Source organism: Gekko japonicus, unplaced genomic scaffold (assembly GCF_001447785.1).
Source record: "Gekko japonicus isolate JY-2015 unplaced genomic scaffold, Gekko_japonicus_V1.1 scaffold282, whole genome shotgun sequence".
In the NCBI taxonomy this organism is placed as follows: domain Eukaryota; kingdom Metazoa; phylum Chordata; class Lepidosauria; order Squamata; family Gekkonidae; genus Gekko; species Gekko japonicus.
The window spans coordinates 267,407-288,845 of record NW_015159718.1 but is presented as its reverse complement, the minus strand read 5'-3'; the positions used below and the strand labels follow the sequence as shown (position 1 = coordinate 288,845).

Below are 21,439 nucleotides of genomic sequence, written 5' to 3'. Positions count from 1 at the left end.
CAAAACTGAATGGGGATGTCTGCATGAAGAGGGAGGGAGCAACATGCCTGTATGGAATTAAACACATGCATTGTGTCATAGGTTATTGTCTGAGCCAAATAGTCAGTGAAAAACCCTGTAATTACAGTATGTCCTACGTTATATAATAGTGCCAGCACGAAGAGAATTAGTTGTAGATTAAACTTGCTATGAGAAGTGAGGACATAATTAAAGAAGGAGACTACCTGAATAATATGTTGAGGAAACGATTTGTTTGTCTACCTTGAGAAAAAAATGGATAATGCAGTATTTATAGAGAGACTTTATGTAGTATAATTAATTTTATTTAATAATTTAAAGAGAGATGCTTTAATTTACATGTAAATTCAAACCAGATTGTAAAAAGTTCTTACTTTAAAGTACTGTAAAAGTACTCATTTTATCAGAGTGTATTGTAATTTGTGTACTAGAACCATTTTTGGCTGTTAACATTGTATTAAGATTCTCACGAAAAATATGAAAACACCTAGCACTTCATATGATTAAAAAGGTATATTAAGTTGATTCTTATTTTCTTAAAGTGTAAATTTAATATTCTTGTATGACTGACACCCACTTTTACCGCCATGTCACATAATTTTTTCCCAAGGTTGCAGCTGGAAACATTATAAATATGCTTTGGCAATTGATGGAAAATAATCTTGAAGAACTGAAGCTACTCCAGACAGTTCTTGTATTATTAACAACCAACACAGTTGTACATGATGAAGCACTGTCTAAGGTAGGCATTTTGGCAATATAAATAATGGGTTTAGGTATTCTATTTGTTATAATCAATTTATTAAAGTAGATTTCAAAATTTCACTGTACTGTACCTAAATGAACTTATTTATGATTTTATATCTGCTACACACACACACAATAAATGGACTGTGCACACACTTGTATGCCATGAGCCAAAGAAAGCTGTTTGAATCACCTACTGTGAGACAGAGTTCACATAGGAAAAGCCTGCTTGCATTTTATGGTAATGTAGCTTGCACACATTCAGCTCAAAGGATCATGGGAAGAAGAAGCACATGGTGGCCTTTGTTAGCAGAAAACAACAACACAGAGAAGAAATTCCCCCATTACTGCAAAGACTGGTTGTTCACGTAGGACACAGACTGGATCTACATTTGAATTGCAAGTTTCCTGTTTACGCCTGGGAAAGAGGAGACTTCAAAGGAGAAACAGGAAGAAGCGACTTCGCACCTAGCCAAATGGTATTCCATGAGATAGAGTGTAGTATTTGAAATATTGGCCCAACCCATAGAATACCAGCCCCTTTTCTACATTCACCAGGTAGTTCATGGGATGGACTAGTGATTAGGTGGGACTACAGTTTGGCAAGGTGACACCCACCTGGAGATCCAACTATATAATGCAGAGACCATGCTTTAGGTCTTCGGGCCAGCCACATTCCACCATCAACGCAAGACCATGCTGCAGGCTGGCCATACTCCTACCCCCCTCCTTCCCTGCTTTAAAACTCTTTGTTCTTGCTGGGTCTCTTTGGGATGCGCAGCCAAAGACATCCACAGACAAACACACTAGCTAGCTGGTTCTGGCAGTGTGAATTAATAATTATCCCTAGGAACCTTTCCCTTACCCTCCCAATCTTCCATTGCAACAAGACAGGACTCCTGGAAGCAGGCGAGTATAAACCGAAATATACCTACCTATCTCCAAGTAATTAAGAAACTATCTTTATATTCTTTCTGTATATCTAAAGGAATCTTGAGTGTATGTGAAACGAGAGACTGATTATTTTGTATGTGTGAACTAGAAACCCTTCAGTAAAAAGATTATTTTGTTTTGGAAAAACATTCGTGTGGTCTCCATTACTGGAACTCTGAGTTCAGACACAACCCCAGTATAGCTGGCCAGAGCCCACGTTAAAATTATAGTTAGTCATTTGCTGTAGATAAAGCATTTGGCGTAACAGTGTGTTTTGTTCACTATACTGTGGGGCCGTGGTGGCTCAGAGGTTAAGACGCTGAGCTGCAGACAGGAAGGTCTGTAGTTCAGCAAATCGAAACCCTAGTGCCGCATGATGGAGTGAGCTCCTGTCTCTGGCACCAGCTCCTGCCAACCTAGCAGTTCAAAAGCAAGAAATTGCAAGTAGATAAATAGGTACCGCTTTGGTGGAAATGTAACAGCGTTTCTTGCGCCTCAGTGTTTACTCATGCCGGCCACATGACCATGGAAACGTCTTTGGACAGTGCTGACTCTTTGACTTGGAAACAGTGATAAGCACCGCCCCTTAGAGTTGGATTCAACTGGCTTTCGAGCAAGGGAAACCTTTACCTTTATATTCACTATACTTCAACAACAAAGGACATATGAAAATAAGTTGCACTCCAGGAAAATGGGGGAGGGGGTGTTCACGTTCACATGTACCTTGTCAATGTTAATACTCCTCCCAAAAAGAGAAGGGTCACTTAGAAAATTTATCAAAATGAGTCATTTGTCAAAATAAATTTAGTTTTGTCAAACACCAAAATAAACACCTGAATAATTGTACTATGGGGCGACATCAGTGAAGGCAGAACTACTAGAGATGGGCACAAACTGATTCACAAGCCAAAATTCAGCACAAACTTGGCATGAAGCAAAGCCCCCAAACCGATGTTCAGGGGAGGCGCCTTCCCCGAACATTTACTGGATTTCTGCCCAGTTTGGTTCGACTGTTTGGGCCATTTAAATAGCTGAGCAGAACGGCTGCAAACCATGGCTGCAAGCCATTTCAAACTCAAAAATTCTGGTTCGGTTTGGGATTCAGGATAATCGCAAACTGAGCCCAAAACAGCCAAACCAAACTGGCCAGTTCACCATGGTCAGGAGAAAGGGGGGGAAGGGTTAAATGGTTCGCAGCCATTTAACCTGTCTGTTCAAGCGGGGGGGGGGGAGCAAAACGGATGAGTCAACAGAGGAAATTTGGAGAAAGAAGACAGAAATGAGTGAGAAATGTGTGGAGGGAAAGTTGTTTTATCTTGCTGCAACACCCAAACTACTGCTTTGCAAGATCTGGCTGAGCTTGGTGCAAGGAAAGGGGGAGAGGAAGGCTACAGTGGTGTCGAACTCATTTGTTATGAGGGTGAGATCTTAAAAATAAAAGGGAATGGGTTTGGCTGGAGGAGGCAGGAGGATGCTGGCTTCAAGGGCCCCTTTCAAAGGCCTTCTTTAAGCTGCACCCAGGGTGGACCACACCCCTCGCACCCACCTTGGTACTCTACTAGAGCCACCATGTTTTATACCAGCTAAAATTTCCAAAAATCATCAGAGGAATGTCTTTTAACCTTGAAGCAAAAAGTAATGAGTTCATAAACCTGTCTTTTCTGGAAGATAAGCATCCACAAATATAATAAATTTAACATTCAAAATTTTGAAGGTTGTGAGATTTCCCGCAGGTTTTGTACTTCTAGCTGAAGAAAGGTTATGTAAAAATACCAAGATACCAATACTTCATTCTAGTATTTCTAGATCCAAAATTTATTTGGCTTGTGTAATTAGAACTGTTTGTGTTTATTTTAGGCAATAGTTCTTTGTTTTCGACTACATTTCACAAAAGACAATATCACAAATAATACTGCAGCGGCCACAGTACGGCAAGTAGTTACTGTTGTTTTCGAAAGAGTGGTAGCTGAGGATGAACACTATAAAGGTGGGTATGTGTTTATATACAGTATGTTTTATAGAATTAATTGCTGTTTGGTGTACCTGACAAATTTCTCTATGTATGGAAGTGAGCCCTCATGCTTTATACCAGCTAAAATTTTCAAACCACTGCTAATGCAGTAGTATCCTGTTCTTATTATTTTTTTAAGATTATATTTTATATAGTATTTTCCCAACAAGCTCATTCATGGGTTTATCCATGCAACAGTTTTCTGAGGCAGGATATATAGGAAGAGAAGGTCCTCTGAGCTTCAAGGTTGAATGGGAATTTGAGCTCAGCCTCTCTGGTCCAGGTCCAACACTTCAACCATTATACTTCTACAGTGGCCTGTAGAACACACACAGATTTTCCCTTGCATTTTTCTTCCATCCAGAAGGGTTTTTTGGCCCCAGAGACATTATTCCTGAGGTTGAGGGATTCCTGTGGACAAAACAACTGGGCAGGTCAAGAGGTTGCAGTAAGTAGGGCGAAAATATATCCTTCTCCATCCTGTTCTGCAACCACAGCTCCACTGATGGAGAAAGGGCAATTTCACCCTACTGTCCTTTCTCGCTTCAGCTCACTGGCCCACATGACTCTAAGCCCATGAGTCCATAAATAATTTTTCAGGAGGGTTGGAAGGGGCTGCTGCAGTGGGAGAAACTGGGGAAAATCTGCACCCACCAGTGAGTTGGCTGGATCTAAGGCAGTATACATGTGATTTTCTTATGAGACTTTCTGATGTAGGATTAAAATGGATTTCTCTGTAATAGCCCAATGTCTTCCTTGACTTAGTATTTGCTAGGAAATGCATCTGTGGACTGCTAATAATCTACTAAATGTTTTCTGAATGCTTAGTATTGTTTCTCTGAATTTGGAAAAGCAGCTGTGTGGGAGTGTCTTCTGTATGTTTATAACAGGGAAATAGTGCCGGGGGGGGGGGGTGTCTGCTGAAGCACTCATATTATTGCATCATCCCTGGTTAAAATGAGAGAGAGAACACAATGTTTGGCACATGTTTTTGAACTGGATCTGTGTTTTATGCAGATGTTATTGAGCAACCAATAGGAATTCAAGGAAACAGTAACAGAAGATCCGTCAGTACCTTGAAACCATGTGCTAAAGATGCATATATGCTTTTTCAGGTATTGTATTATTTTTTTACTTTTTCTTCTTAACTTTATACTTGTAATTCTGTTTTACACACTGTTTTACACAGAGAATATTATTCATATGAAGGCTTCAGTTTATGCAAACAGGCAGTACTCTAAACACTTACATCTAGTAAAAGAACTGCAGGACAGTTTCTGCTGCTTAACTCTGTATATTTTAGAGGAAAAGCAAATGTTCATCGTATCCACTGAGACCAGTACCAAAAAGCTGGTGCTTTTACAAGGCAAACTCAGTGTGTTAATATAGGATGGCCCTGACTTGGATAGCCCAATCTTGTCAGATCTCAGAAACCAAGCAAGGTCAGCCTTGGTTAGTACTTGGATGGGATACCACCAAAAAAGTCTGGAATTGCTACACAGTCAGGCAATGGCAAACCACCTCTGAATGTTTTTTGCGTTGAAAACCCAGTGAGGATTGTGATGAATGGACCTCCAAAACCAGGATGCTTAGTGCATCAAATTCAGAGAGCTGGGAGATTAGGGGTAAATGCATCACTGCAAAGCTCAGTTTGATTGACAGGCTGCTGCTTGTGTAACCCCCTCCTCTTCTCCCTTATTGGTCAGCACCAGCTGAGGAGAGCTTTCAAAAGTCTAGTCAGTCTTGTCAGAGGGAATCAGTCATTGTTTGGACTTTGACTTGGCATTAGCCAGTCAAGAGGAGTGTGTGTGTCGGTCTGAGGGAAGCAGACAAGTTCACTTGGGAAGTGAAGAGACAACTCCTTGCCCTTACATATGTCACATTTGAGGAAAAGTTCAGAAACCAGAACTTAAAGTCTAAGTGTCAGCCCTAGCTGAATTCTGTTTATTCACAATCTCCATAACTGGGGTTTAGGTTTGACAGAAGAGACTGGACAGTAGGTTTAAACTGCCAATCTAGCCAAACAGAAAAGGATTATTGCTCCTAGAAAGAGGAGAGTATTTCTTTCCCAGTTATTCAGTGGGTTCAACTCAGAAGGGACCCATGTTTGTGTGAAAAGGGAAATGGTTTTAGACTCCTTAAGAGTAAAAAAGGGAAAGTTATAATCCCACAAGGGAAGTATTTAAATACAGGAAGAAAGTACTAACTTCCAGGCAATTAAGATAGTTTTATGAAACTGTATTAAGACTTGCTGTTGCTGAAAGAAATCTCCAAGACAAACAAACCTCTCACAGTCAAGGACTAAGTCTCTAAGAAAATAAGCTGCAACTATAGTCTGTTGCCTGTTCAAAAGATCGTTAAAGTTTGTGTGAACAACAAAATTTACCTCAACTTCTCATCCCCTGCCCTATTCCTAACCGAACTGTGCTTGTTCAATAAAATTAACCTTCTCGTTTGAACTTTACTTCGTGTCAAGTGCCATTTCCAAAGGGATTTATAAGAGGGTTCCTGCTTAGTTACGATAAATCTCTGGCCTGGGCAAAAGCCAAATAACTTCCCTATCACAGGATGAGACATGCAGAACATTACAATTCTATTATTAAAATATACTACTAAGAGGCTGCTCAGTCAGAGTGGTGAACAGCGTTTTGGCAGGAAAATATGCCACACAGTAAAACAAGCAACAGGGGTTTGTCATAATTGCCCTAAGCAAGCTGCAACTTGACAGCAAAAACAAAGAGTGAGAGGAAGAAAAACCAAATGTAAAAATATAGCATGGGAGGTAATTGGCTAGTTAAAAGAGGCTGCTCTGAAGAGCTCTCCTGTGTTGGTGCTTTTTCTATGGCTGTGAAGTTTTGCTTTTTGTCAGAGCAGTTTCCAAAGCTTCCTAGCCCAGACACTAGAAGTAGTTGCACTTCCTATCATGCATGAATTGGCATGCATGAATGGAAAGTTGCAACTGCATCTCAGACTCCTTTTATGGATTATATCCTCTAAGGTGGAGATAACACACTGTTCATGTATCAGCATTGTGGTAGGGGGGAGAAAGCAGGAAATGCTGTACTGAGCTAATATGCATTTGTTTGTGTTAGAAACATGTAATTTTGTAGACATCCTTTCAGATTCCACTAGATTCTGAAAGACTGATTATACTCTGCAGAGCAATCACTAGGGTTGCCAGCCTCCAGGCCTGGAGATCTCCCACTTTTACAACTGAGCTCCAGCTGACAGAGATCAGCTCCCCTGGAGAAAATGGCTGCTTTGAAGGGTGGACTCTATGGCATTGTACCCTGCTGAGGCCCCTCCCCTCCCCAAACCCCGCCCTCTTCTGGATCCACCCCTAGAGTCTCCAGGTATTTTTCAACCCAGACCTGGCAACCCTAGCAATCACATACAACATTTAACAGAACTCACCATAATATATTAAATGCCACATTGACTGGTCATTATTTTCAAAACTGATGTTAAGAAAAGCTGATATGAACTTCATACTAAAATTGTTGCTATTTAATATGCTTGAAACTACATTTTCATATGTACTTTTACTGTTGGAAGTATGTAAAAGGCAAAGAATGTTACATTTTATTTAGATTGATGAATCCCAGTAAAATGAGAGTACAAGAAAATTCAGTCTGGCCATTTTTCCCTCTTAGGATCTTTGTCAACTGGTTAACGCTGATGCTCCTTACTGGCTTGTGGGCATGACAGAAATGACTCGAACGTTTGGTTTGGAACTTCTTGAATCAGTCCTTAATGATTTTCCACAAGTATTTTTACAAGTAAGTTTTTATTTGCTTTTAATTTTAGGAAAGTGAATGGAGGGAATTTTGTTATTAAAGTTATAGAAATAGGATACGTTTTAGTTATAAAGTATGAAGGATTGCTGAAAGATTATTAATCATACTTAAGCCTTTTTCAGTGTGATGCTGTGCTACCCATAGCATATCACCTTGATTGCCTTTCAGTTAACTTCACTTTCAGTAAATAATCAAGACATGTATATGTAAGTTTTTAATAAGTCATACAGCACACTTTTAATACTTTTTTTTAATCTTTCAGCATCAAGAGTTCAGTTTCCTCCTTAAAGAAAGAGTTTGTCCTCTTGTAATAAAGCTTTTTTCACCAAATATCAAATTCCGACAAGGTTCCAGCACTTCATCTTCACCAGCACCAGTGGAGAAACCTTATTTTCCTATCTGCATGCGTCTTTTGAGAGTAGTTTCTGTTTTGATCAAGCAGTTTTATAGCTTGCTGGTAAGAGTGCAATTTTACTATCAGAGCTTTTGCATCAGGGTCCTGAAGGAATGCCCTCTCTCATATGAATCTACCCAGTCTTTACAATCTCCTTTGGTGGTGCTGCTAGTGAGGGCATGTTCAGAAGTTAAGCAGGTGGAGACCAAAGAAAGGGCCTTGGTTTTGGTGGTATCCTAGCTGTCGTCCCCAGCAGAGTTCTTGTGGTGCCATCCTTACTGGCATCTTAACTGCCTTTTTTACAGGCGTGATGCACTCTTTGATGTGCTAAGCAGCAATCAGTGCACACATAATTTCCATTTAAACAAGAAAACATTTAATATTCTTCCTCTGTCTGTTGGGCAAAGAGATGACAGTTCAGGCTGTGGTAATCTCAGTGTGTACTCCCAGGGGTCTGCAGAAGAACAGAGGGCAAAAGTGTATGACTTTGACAACTCTACGGACTTGTGAGATTATAATCCTTTCTCTTGTCTAGGGTTGTTAGGTACACCCTGGCAACTGGCAGCAAGGGTACTGGGGGAAACTTACCAGCAACTGGGAGGATTGGCCTGGTGTCTCAGTAGCAATGCCAGCAACGTGGCAACATAACTTGTGGTGCATACTGGAAGTAATGTTATTGCGTTACAGGGACACTGGTATTTGGGCAAAAACTCTATGGTCAAACAGCTTCTGTCATAGAGTTTTTGCCCAAGTACTAGAACATCCCCGAATCTCCAGTGATACCATGGCATCATTTCTTGCACAACCAGGGCTGTTGCTGAGATGCCAGGCTGGGCCTCTCCTGCTGGAGTGGGGCCCAGTGGCAGGGGATTCCTTGCCCCTAGCAGCGGCCTGGCAGCCCTACTGTTGTCTCTCCCTCCTGTTATTCAGAAATTCAAGAATAATGCTGCTATAAATCATTCTAGAATCCCAAATGTACAAATTCCACTAGTAGAAAACACCATCAAAAATTGCCAAAACAATATATTTAAACAATTATAAAGTTGGTGGTGACACAACAACAACATTTATGCATACTGTAACTATATTAAGGCATAAGATAGAATATTTCCTCCTTTGAAGATAAGATAAAGTCTATGTATTCAGTGTAACTTGATAACTTGATAGGAGGAGTCCACATAGTCGTAACATGTTTCAAACAGCCTTTGCAAAGACGCCCATTATAGATATTTGGAAGATGCGTTCACACAAGTAGGGGGGTTAGAGGAGGGGATGCTTCTTCAGAATTTTAGTTAATAAAGCTTTTTTGTTTGTTTGTTTAGGTAACTGAATGTGAGATCTTTCTATCTTTGCTTGTGAAATTTCTGGATGCAGACAAACCTCAGTGGCTAAGAGCTGTTGCAGTAGAATCAATACACAGACTTTGTGTGCAACCTCAGCTATTAAGGTAGTATTTATGCAATATGAAAGAAGAAAGTCAGTATAAAATATTTGGTAAAATAAAATGTATAGGCTTCCTTTTGTATTTGCATATGTGAAGGATTATGCAGCACTGATTTTAATATCCTTAAGTCTGCTATGCTGTTGAGTATAAAAACTGTGCTCTAGAATACGAAGGCTTTGTATGCCTAGCACATAACATTCTCCATCAGTGTAAGGAAGCCTTAATGACTAATGCGGAGCTACAAAAGCTGTTGATTAATTGACTTAAGGATTTTCAGAGCAAAAAAAGAACGCATTTTGCTGTGTTTAACTTTTTACCAGGTCCTTCTGTCAATCCTATGATATGAAGCAGCACTCTACCAAGGTATTCCGTGACATTGTGAATGCTTTGGGGTCATTTATTCAATCACTGTTTCTTGTACCAAACACAGGAAATGCATCTACTACAGTAAACCAAACAGGTAAACACATATTTGCTCTTTTCAAGTCATTTGCTAATGATTTTTTAGAAGCCATTCCTGTTTTTTTAGATAGGAGATTTGAATAAATTTTAATGCAAGGACTTCTTGCGATTCTGAACCAACAGAGATGTGGGCTGGTGAAGAGGGGGGTAGCTGTCTCCCAGTTCCCCCCCCCCCCAGGCTTCCTTGTGCAGCATCAGCCTAGCTTTGTTGGGAGGGGAGGAGAAGTGGCCATGGTCTGTCAGGCCTCTGTGGCCCTCACTAGATGCTTTGTTAGCCAGAGCCCCAATTTTGAGTGCATCTACCTGATGCTGGGACAGAGTAGGGATTCTGTTGGTATACCACCGAACCACTGCCCAGCAGTCTCCCTGCCTGAGACGACAGAGGCAGTCTTGTACTTGGCGTTGAGGACCACAAGCTTTGTTTCCTCGGGGACTTAAATATTCATGCTGAGGCTGCTCAAACAGGATCAGTTCAGGACTTCATGGCTGCCATGACAATCCTGGGACTGTCCCAGAACATTCTGGTATCTATGAATACAGCAGGTCATACACTTGCTTTGGTTTTCCCTAGGGATAAGGTACATGGTTTGGTATTGGCGGAATTTTCCATGCTTTCCTTGTCATGGCCCTGCCATTATCTGATGAGATTCAGACTCATGGACACTCTGAACCTCCACAAGGCTGGAGGGACAATTAGGATGGTCTGCCCCAAGAGGCTGATGGATCCAGAAGGGTTTCTAATGTCTCTTCGAGATGAAGTGAATGAAGTGGACAACGTGCTTCAAGATGTGTGACTCATCACTTGTAGTCTTGATCCTTGCCACTCCTGGCTTATTGTAACATGCTAGACTGGGACTTTCATTAAGCCCTAAAGCACAAAGATTCTTGAGAATACTCTGGTTTCTTTTCAGATCATATAAATCTTAAGAACTGTAATATGACTAGACATCCCAAACTCAAACTTTATTCTACAATATGCTATGCACTTGTAGAATGTTTAAGGTCATCATGAGAATCTGATGGATACTCTCCTTTTTTGAGGTGCTCATCCTTGTTGCTGCAAAATACATTTTGAGAAAAGAAAGCAGCAACATTTGGGGGGCTTAAAAGAAGGTTTGGAGGCCACTCATTGAGAGTGTAACAAACTGGAGTATGGAAGAGGACTGTAACAGAAGGGCAGAACCTCAGGTTCTGCATGCAAAGTTTTTCTCTTGCCCTCTCAACTTAACTACCTCTGCTTTCTTAAAAACTGTACAAAACATTTTTTACCATTTGCTGCCACCACCTAGTTATTTCTAGGCGCAGACTGTGCTCTAAGCGTCATATATGGGGGAGGCAGAGAAACCCCCAAATTTGGGCATTTTGACTAAACTACCTAATGTGGGGGTCCCCAACCTTTTTGAACCTGCAGGCATTTTTGGAATTCTGACACAGCATGGTGGGCACAGTCACAGAATAGCTGCTGCAGGAGGTTGAGCCAGCCGCAAAAAGGCTGTCATGTGCTTACTTTCAGGCAGACAGTGAAGATCCTTGTGTTGTGGTGACAGCTGCTGCCAAAACAGCATTTGTTTAAAAAAAAAATCTGCAGAGCCAGTCAACTCTCCAGTGGCGGTTCAAAAGGCTCACCTGCCCCCTCTCGCTTTCTAAAAGCACTTGGTGGGCACCAGGAAAGGTGTCGGCAGGCACCATGATGCCCACCTCTACTGTGTTGGGGACTGCTAACCTAAGGTACAGTTTAGTATTTTTAAAAGATAATTAAAAGAAAATAAGAAACATAGGCAGCACTTTTTGAAGGCGAAAGCAGAAACCTCTTAAAATGCATATGGTAACAAAATGGAAAAAGGTCCCAATGTTCATACATTGAATGATGCTGGACAGAAATGCAGCTTGGGGAATCTGAAGCTTGAATGAGTTGTAGAAATAGTCCCATCAAGTCTCCTTCAAGCAAAGAAAGCTGGAGGGAGACCGCTGTGTCTGCTGCTCCACCCTCATCCTCAACAAACCCTCTCCTCTTTGGCTTCAACTTAATTTAAATATTCCAGGTTAAATGTTCCGGAATATCAGTATTCTTACTGTCTCTGATTTTGGTGACGAGTGTCCTTTTTAAATCTATGAAAGAAGTGTTAAGGCAGTCAGTCACAATGACTCAGGGACAAGAAGATAACAGTTTCAACAGTTATCAAAACAAACTCTGAAAGTTGCCTAGGCTTGCAGCTGTGTTAGACATAGAAAAAGAAGAAGAGATTGGATTTATACCCTGCCCTTCACTCGGAGTCTCCTTTCCCTTCTCCTCCCCACAACACACACTCTGTGAGGTAGGTGGGGCTGAGAGAACTTTGAGAGAACTGCTCTTTCAAGGACAGCTCTGACAGAACTATGGCTTGCCCAAGGTCATCCAGCAGCTGCAAGTAGAGGAGTGGGGAATCAAACCCGATTCTCCCAGATTAGAATCTGCGCACTTAACCACTACAACAAACTGGCTCTCACCAAACATAGGTTATTAACATCTGCATTTTAGTAAACCGTGGTTTTTTCTACCAAGCATGGAGAGGGAGCAAATGCCTTCTAACAAAATGGATCAGTTTGACCACAGGAAGGTAGCAAGCCTGAAGTACATTTTCCTGGGAGTAGCTCCTTGAATAAAATTGGACTTACCTCTGAGTAGACCTGCTTAGGCATGCTCCCTCCAAATGGCAATCGGTGAAAGCTAGGCTCCCCACCACTATAGAGACAAACTTTCAAATGAGCTAACTTTGGCCTAGTCCAAGCTGAGCCCAAATTACCTTCTTGTAGAACAGAACATTCTGATTCATGACAAGAAAATCTTGGCCAGCATTAGTCTCAGTGGATTATGTCTTTATGCAACATTTGTCTTGCTTTTCTCATTTGCCTGCAAATTTTTCTCTCTTACGAAAAGGCTTTTCCCTTTAACAGACCTGAAAAAAAAGTTGTGAAAGTTTGCCACATGAAGAAATGATATTTCTACCATACCAGCATCTAGCTTTTTAAAATTATTTTTTTAATCTGACTTTCTTCACAGGCAGCATGTTAGGGTTTTTGTTTGCTGCTGGTGATATTAAATTCTTGAGCTCTCAGTGTTCTTGCTGTTTGTGGAATGTTAACAAGACTTCTTTTAACCAAGCGGCTATGTATTGACATGGATTTGCCAGCAGGGGGCATTCAAAATAAATGGGAAGAAATGCTTTCCTTGGCCTTCCTTAATATGTGTGGGATCTTACAATGTAAAGTGTGAGAAGGTATCTTCTGTTAATACACTAAAAATGAACAGTCTGGTTAATTTTGTTTTTTAATTTACTGAACAGGAGGCAGTGTGCCTGGGGGTACAGCCTCAGCACAGACAAATCCAGGAATGCTAGGAATGGGTGGTGGTGTGACTGTATTGCCTGCTTTTGAGTACAGAGGTACCTGGATACCAATCCTCAGTATATCAGCACAGGGCAGTGCGAAAGCTACTTAGTAAGTAAAATTATTATATTTATGTACGAGTGTATTTTATTCTTAGCAATTAAAAACAGGAGTAGTACAGATCTTTAGGAAAGATAATGATAGTAATAGTAGTTATAGTTACTACTGTTCCTCATGTCTCTTACAAAAGAAAAACCCAAAGTGGGGTTGATGTAACAAAACAGAGTCAAGCTCAAAAATGTATTAAAATTTGCCCATAGTGCCAACATGTACACCAACTGCAACAAAATATAAAGCAAGAATTATGATTGTTGTTATGGATACCTTAGGCAGGTGGTGGTATGAAGCAGGTTGCTGAAATAATTCTGGGGCACCTACTTTGGAAACTGGCTTGGAGAGCAGGAAGCAATCACTACCAGAGTGAACAATTTGACTGTCTCTTTATGTCTCTGGTTGTTGGGAGAAGTTATTATATCTTTCCTGTTAGAGCTGATTCTTCTCCTGTCTGACTAGAAATTTGAGTTAAAGTTTAATCTGGTGTCCCTTTTTTATAGGATGCATATTTATTTCCTTAGACTGCTAATCTGTCTTGTCCAAGTATTGGAATGTGTTATAATGCACAGATGTAGCTAAACTTTCTTTAGCTGTGTCCTTAAGACTTTAAGTTTAGTGTAATTAAGAACAGGTGACCTAAACTTGATCATAACATAAACTTTATTTTGATGCAAGATCAGTTCAGAGAATCAACAAATAATAAAAGGAGAAACACATTCAATGTGATAAGCACAAAACAATGAATGCAAATTAAAAGGAGGAACAAAAACAATAATATCCTCCTCAAACAGATAGGCAAAATTACTGGGACAGTCAGCCTTTTGCATATCCTACACACCCATAGGCAAAATTTGGCAACTTTGTAAGTTATCTCCTGGGAGAAGTCAGCAAGGAGGAGAGAGACATCAAGTTGTTCAGATCTTCCCGGGATAGTTGAAAGAATTAGAGAGATACAGAATGGAAAGTGCAGCAGAACATGTTCAATAGACTCCACTTTCCCTGTTTGACATGGGAAAAGCTGTTGAGAGAGTGGGACACGATGGTATCTGCCTTCCAGAAGGGCTTAAGGTAGAGCATTAAAGCATGCCAGGGTAAAAATTCTCCAATATTTGGAGACCTGAAGGGATCTAAAATAATCTGCTGCTTAAAAATATTTGGCATGCTGCAGAATAACTGGATATTTCTTTATCTGAGCCCTGTTTTAGGGCATGATCCCAGAACTGCTGTTTAATTGTTAACAGGTGACCTATGATTGTAATTTTTTCAAGGAAATGTTGACACAAATGCACATTGTAGTATTTAAACTTTATAAAGGACATAGATTTTTTTTTACATAAAATGAAAACATGCTTAAAACAGCACTCTTGCAATATTTTGTTTATTTAACAGTGTCTGATAACTGACACCTCTTGCTCTGGATTACTGCATCAAAATGTCTGTGCTGTTGAAATCTTGAGTATGTTGTTCAAGTGTGTATCTGTAAGCTGAAACCTACTTTTGATTTATTGACACCTCATGCTCAGAGTTCTGAGCCTAGGACCCAGGGGAAAACATGAAATGGCCAGGCATTGTGAGCTTTTATACATAAATTGCTTCGTGTGCTGGTCAAGAACATGAGAAGGCACTATGACACAGACTGAGGGCTATGTGTTTGTCTACAAAACTATAGTCTTCCTCAGTGGTCAGTATCAGCCTACTATCTGGGAAGTCTAAGTTCAAAATCTCCAAAGGAAATGTGCTGGGTGAACTCGGTCTGGACACATATTCTTAGCCTAATCCACCTCACTGGCTTGTAGTTATTCCTCATCTAAATAGTTCACATTGCTTTCCTACTGAGAAAGATTGAATCATGAGAGTGAAAAGGGAGGGAACCTAGTTGCATCCAGGAGAGCCATAGCATAACAAGCCCAACAAAACACACACACTGTAGCAAGGCACACAATAGCTCATGCCTTGGATAAAACTTTGTTGGTCTTAAAGGTGCTTTTTATTTCTCCCATGCAATTGAGGCAGCTAAGCAAAGCAAGCCCTCCCTCCCTCATTCTCTCCCTCCCTTTGGGGAGGAGCCTCAGGCAATGGAGGGGAAGAAAGGCTTGCCTTTGTTTCCTGTGTGATTGAGGTAGCCTGGCCAGGAAGCAAGCTCTGGCTCGTTCCCTCTCTTCCCAGGGTAGGGGAAGGAGCCTCGGCCAGTGCAGGGAACATAAGCTTGCCTATCTATCTCTCCTGAGCAATTGAGAGAGTGTGGCAAAGCAAGCTATGACGCAGCAGCAGCAGCGGAACTGAAAGAAGAAGCAGGAGACAGCCCGTTCCACTGCAGGCCTGACAGAAGCCCTCCGAGGGCCTGATCCAGCCTGTGGGCTGCATGTTTGACACCCCTGCCTTGGAAGTTACAGACAGCTAGCATTTCCTAGTCATTGGAGCATAGAACAATGACAATGTTTTATTGGACTTGAGGTGAAATCTCCATTATTTTCACACACACTCTTTTGAGGAATAATAAGGTGTACATTACAACTGAAGTACCATTTAAAGTTGAGTAGCTTGCACTATAATGTTGAGTAGTTGCACTATAATGACATTAGTCGCACTATAGTTGCACTATAATGACATTTTTGTTCCCTATTAAGGATTAATTTATATTATGGTCTTTTGCAGCATAGTTAATAAATAATTCAAGTGTATTTCAATACATTAGGCAACAAGAATGATTTCTGTTTTATTCTTAGATTTATTTTTTTGTTGTTTTTCATTTTTGTAGTCTAGAAATGTTAGACAAAGTGGAGCCACCTACCATTCCTGAAGGGTACGCCATGTCAGTGGCATTCCATTGTTTACTAGATCTTGTCCGTGGTATCACTAATATGATTGAAGAAGAATTGGGACAAGTTGAAATGGACAGTGAGATAGCAACACCTGATGCACAGTCTTCACCCACACAGTCTTCAGAGCTTCAAGATTTGCATTCAGCATCTGACCAAACTGACAAAGAAACAGGTATATGATGTTGCTTGGAGAACAGAAAAAAAAGATGTGTCATGATTTTTGGACACAGATATGGCTGCAATTTCCATTTTAAAATTACTTTGGAGATAATCTTAGGGTTGTTCTGTGATGCAACCCAAAGTGCTCCTGTGAGAGTGGCTAGGAGGTTTTACTCAGTAGTACTTTAGAGGCCCAGTTAGTCACTCTTGTACTGCTCTGTCTGTCACATTTTTGTTCTGTCCTTCCTCCAAGAAGCTCAGAGCAGTGCTTATCCCTCCACATCATTTATCCTGGAGCATGCTGAGGCATACTGGGCTAAATTCACCCCATAGTATGCCCCAGGATAAAATGGGAAGGGGTGTGTGTGCAAGTCCAGTGATTTCCTGGATGTGCTACCCAGTAGCACTACACCAATGTTTAATAGCACAGCTAGTTTAGAGTAATGGGCCTCTGAATTTCTGTTTTTCAAATGCTATGGCTTATGGTAGTGTTTTTCAAACAAAGGTTTGTGAAGGTACTCCAGAGGATCCCTGTATCCTTTTCACACCCATCCAACTACCATGAAAATGCAACCCTCTCAGCTTTCTAGGATTGAGGCCATAAATAGCCTCAGAGGAAGATGGAGGAGTTGACTTCCCCCTCTTTCAAAGACCAGGAAGTTGTAGAGCTGCCACCACCTGCGGTCTTCTAGCAACTAGCTCACTTCGGAGTTTGAGCCAAAAAAATGCATTAATTGCAAGGATCCAGTAGTTCAGTCTGAGATAGTCTAATTGGCTGAGCCATATGCAGTCCTAATACAGTCATTGTAGTTTCATCAACCAGTTTTCATTCTATTTTCAAATGCAGAGGATTTCACCAGCAAGGGAGACAATACTGCATGCATAAATAATAATAGCCAATAGCAGTTTTCAGCTGAACACCAGAAGTTCAGGTTTTGTGTGATGTTGGTCTTTTTCTGTTTTTGAGCAGCCATAAACATTGTTCCATCCCCCTTCCTATCCTTATTTAGCTGATCTTTGGCTTGAAGTCATCAGATAATAAGGAAATGCCTTGCTTTTTCCAGCTAAAGCCCCTTCCAGTCAAGGGATGAGATTGAGTAGTACTTGAATCAGAGCCTTTTGAGTTGTGGCCCTATAGAATCAGCTACCTTCTGAGAACATGCATTTTTCTTAAACTGCTTTTAAAGTTAAGCTGATACGGATTTTACTGTATGGTTTTTACACAAGATGGAGGATGGAGATCTCCATGGAGCAAGTGTGGATTGCAGTGTTGGAAGGATGCTGTCCAGTGTATGATGTGTGCTGTTGGAGGAGAAGGAGAGGGCTCATGGGAGGCATTAAATTTTAAAAATCAGAATGGGGTCTCTGGGTTTGAGAACTACTGCCTTAAGCAAACAATTTCTGCAGTTGAGGCTACTTTCACAAGTACATGGTTCCTGCTCTTCAAAGCGGGAAAAATCCTATTGGGTATACGTAAACCTTTGGACACAATGAGATGAATCCAGCCATTCTCCAAGGAGCCTTCCTCCACTTTAATAGCAATGGGTTGTAAACGAGATTTTTGTGAATAGTGTTTTGGATTTTTTTGTTGAATTCAAGTTTTTAGGGTCTATTGATCTGTGAGATTATTAATTTCAAAATGGGAACCAATGTAATATGTTTGGGCTTGAAAAATAACACAAAATATTTTAAAAACTTCTATGTAATATTGCAATTGCTAAATGTTATTTACTAGCACTATAAATTTGTTTCTTCAAGTTAGCAGAGCTGTTTGGGAAGAAATGGTTAATGCCTGCTGGTGTGGCCTTCTTGCTGCTCTCTCTTTACTTCTGGATGCAAGGTATACACTTATTCTTTTGCTTCATGTTTTAGAGACTGTGTTCTTATTGTTGGCAGAAACATATTTGGAATATGTAAGAGCTGGAATATATTGTAAGCTGCGGTAACACTATTCCCAAGAATACAGGGGAAGTCATACATGATAGAGCATAAATATATAAAATATTGGCTACCACTCAAAAGTAATTTTGCTAGTTACTAAAAACTCTAATGAAAGCCTTTTTCCATCTAAGAGAATTCTTTTTTTGGTGTAGTGGTTTGGTGTAGTGGTTAAGTGTGCAGACTCTAATCTGGGAGAACCGGGTTTGATTCCCCACTCCTCCACTTGCACCTGCTGATGTGACCTTGGGTCAGTCACAAGCTCTGGCACAGCTGTCCTTGAAAAAGAGCAGTTTCTGTCAGAGCTCTCTCAGCCCCACCCACCTCACAGGGTGTCTGTTGTGGGGAGGGGGAGGGAAAGGAGTTTGTAAGCCGCTCTGAGACTCCAAGTGAAGGGCGGGGTATAAATCCAATCTCTTCTTCTTCTTATATTTAATGAGCTATAAAAATGTTTAAATTATAAGCATTTAAAAAAGAATATAATTACATTTCCAGTACTATAATGAATGACAGGATAGCTTTTGTTGTTGTTTCAGTTATATTTTATGAAAAACCTTGTTACATTAGTATAATATTTGCATATTGCATTTCAGCACATTTTACTTATTTAAACCTGTTTGTGTGATGATAGATTGATTGTGGGGTTTTGGTGCACTATAAATCTGCTGCACAGCTGGTTAGATCCTCCCACAGGTGTGAAATTAGAGTAAGCTGCAAAATGTGCCTAGGTGGCCAGGGAATCCCTGTAAGGTGGGGAGGTGGGAGGTGTGGTGGTGGGCAGAGAGTTAGGTTTAAAAGGAGACTGAGATATGGGTATGCTTGCCCCCCTTCTGATCTCCTTCCCATCCCAAGGAATGATGATGTGCAGACAGCTTCTTTGCCCTCCTCTTCAAGCTTGATGTTGTGTGATGTCTGAGTGATTATGAATAAGACTGCCTCCCTTGAAGAATTTATTAGGAAAGGCAAGTTTGATCTGGCATGCTTGACTGAGATCTGGGTGGATGAGGATGAAGTGGTGGCTCTCACTCAGCTGACTCCCCCAGGGTACTCTAGTCTTTCATCAGCCTCAAACAGGTAGATGGAGGGTGGGTGGCAGTTCTCATCTGAGATTCTTTCTCCTTCGAGCAGCTTCCTGCACCAAACATCTTCAGCACTGAATGTGTATGCCTGGCATGGTGTGCCAGGGAGAGGGTGGGAGTCTTGCTGATATACCTTCCACTTAGCTTACCAGTGGACTCCCTGCTGAGGTGGTGGCAGAGAATGCCTTGCTTTTCCCCAAACTGATAGATTTGGGGGACTTCAGTGTCCATATCAACCCTGCCTTTTCTGGGGCCTCCTTAGACTTTGACTGCCATGGCATCATTAGAACTCTCCGTTATATTGGCCCCCACGGACAGAGCCAGACAGATGCTTGATCTGATCTTTTATGCAGGAATTGATCTGGATTCAGCGGTTCTTTGTGAACCAGTGCTGTGGACTGATCATTACCTTGTGAAGGTTGGTTTGAGATTTGCTTCCTCCCTCTACAGAGGTGGCGAACTTATTTATGCTTGCCCACAGAGACTCATGAATCCAGTTGGATTCCAGAATGCTCTGCGGGATTTGTTTGGCTTTGCCGGCAGCGGTCTTGATGAACTACTGATGCCTGGAATCTGAGTCTTCAGGAGGCCATTGACTGGGTTGCCCCCTGGGTTGACTGGGTTGCCCCTCTTCGCCTCTATACGACTACCTTGATTCCCTTGTATATGGATGAACTAAGGACAGTAAAAAGGGGGCTTAGGTGGCTAGAACTGTGCTGACAATGAACTTGTGATAAAGCAACGAGAGCACTTTATAGAGCCTGCTTGAAGGTCTATGAAGTGGCAGTGAAGGCAGCAAAACACTCTTACTTTTCTGCATTGCATCTGCCATGTCACATCCAGTTCAGTTGCTTAAAGTTATTAGGTAATTGACCATCCCTTTGGTGACTCCAAAGGTAGATGAAAAATTGACTGTTAGCTGTGACACATTGGCAATGGTCTTTTCAGATAAGGTTTTGCTCCTTCATCAAGACTTGGCTGCCAGATTTGGAGTCAGTAGGAATCCCTGGGCCCCGTGTGCACAATCGGGTCCACTTTTGAACTCGAAAGAGTTCAAACCCACTCTCTCCCAGGTTCTCCTCATTCCTCCAGGGTTGGTCCCAGAGGGTAATCATGGGTGGAGAGAGGTTGTCACCAGAGGCCCTAACCTGTGGAGTTCCACAGGGGTTGATTCTCTCCTCAATGTTATTTAACATCTATATGTGACATCTGGTAGAAATTGTTAGGAGGTTTGGAGTGGGGTGCTATCAATATGCAGATGACACCCAGCTCTACCTCTTATTTAAGGAAAAACTGGCAGCCAGAATTTCTGTCTGGATGCAGTGGTGAAATGGGTAGGTGAGATTTGGTTGAAGCTAAATCCATCTAAGACAGAGATTATGTGGCTGGGGAAGCCAGACCACTGAGGTGGCCACTTCTACCAACCCTTGATTGGGTCCATCTTTCTACAGTCGACTTGATCAGGAATTTGGGAGTATGGCTCTATTCTTTGCGTCCCATGGACAAACATGTGTCCTTGGTGCCAGGTCCACCAACTGGCTCCCTACCTGTCTCAGGAGGACGTTGTCATGGTAATTCACTCAACAGTCACATTGAGAGTGGACTACTGTAATGTGCTCTATGCAGGGCTACCTTTGAAGATGCTTCAGAATCTGCAAGCAGTGTTCCCTCTATGCTGAGTTAGTATGAGCTAGCTCACAGTTTTTTAGCCTCCAGCTCATACATTTTTGTCTTAGCTGAGGAAGGATAGCTCTAGAGCAGACTAATTTACGCAGTCGCCTGATCGCCTGCTCACAACTTTAATGCCAGTAGCTCACAAAGTAGAATTTTTGCTCAGAAGACTCTACATCTTAGAGGGGGCATTGGCTGCAAGTGGTCCAGAAAGCAACTGCTGGACTGCTGACAGAGTGTCCTGATCAGCACATATACACCTATCCTATGGCAGCCTCTGGGTCCCAGTTAGTTTCCGGTGCCGATTCAAAGTGTTGGTGCTTACCTTTAAAGCCTTAAATGGCCTGGGACCCTCATACCTTTGGGACCTCCTCACCCAGCATGATCCTCTCCGTTTTCTCCAATCTTCATCTTGGCATTTATTGAAGGTCCCTGGTCCACAAACTGCTTGCGTTGTGTCAGCATGGGTGGGAGCCTTCTTAGT

The 21,439-nt window shown here is 41.5% G+C and overlaps 1 protein-coding gene across 2 annotated transcripts in view; it reads left to right on the top strand.

Moving 5' to 3' along the window:
• MON2 (MON2 homolog, regulator of endosome-to-Golgi trafficking) overlaps nucleotides 1–21,439 on the top strand; it is an 81,544-nt gene that overhangs the window by 18,624 nt on the left and 41,481 nt on the right. For both annotated transcript variants that reach the window (XM_015419763.1, XM_015419694.1), the window contains exons 4-13: nucleotides 629–760; nucleotides 3,556–3,685; nucleotides 4,727–4,824; nucleotides 7,363–7,488; nucleotides 7,769–7,963; nucleotides 9,223–9,347; nucleotides 9,665–9,804; nucleotides 13,130–13,283; nucleotides 16,045–16,280; nucleotides 18,026–18,107. In XM_015419763.1, the coding sequence (XP_015275249.1) occupies nucleotides 629–760; nucleotides 3,556–3,685; nucleotides 4,727–4,824; nucleotides 7,363–7,488; nucleotides 7,769–7,963; nucleotides 9,223–9,347; nucleotides 9,665–9,804; nucleotides 13,130–13,283; nucleotides 16,045–16,280; nucleotides 18,026–18,107 (1,418 nt within the window). The remainder of the gene's footprint in view (nucleotides 1–628; nucleotides 761–3,555; nucleotides 3,686–4,726; nucleotides 4,825–7,362; nucleotides 7,489–7,768; nucleotides 7,964–9,222; nucleotides 9,348–9,664; nucleotides 9,805–13,129; nucleotides 13,284–16,044; nucleotides 16,281–18,025; nucleotides 18,108–21,439) is intronic.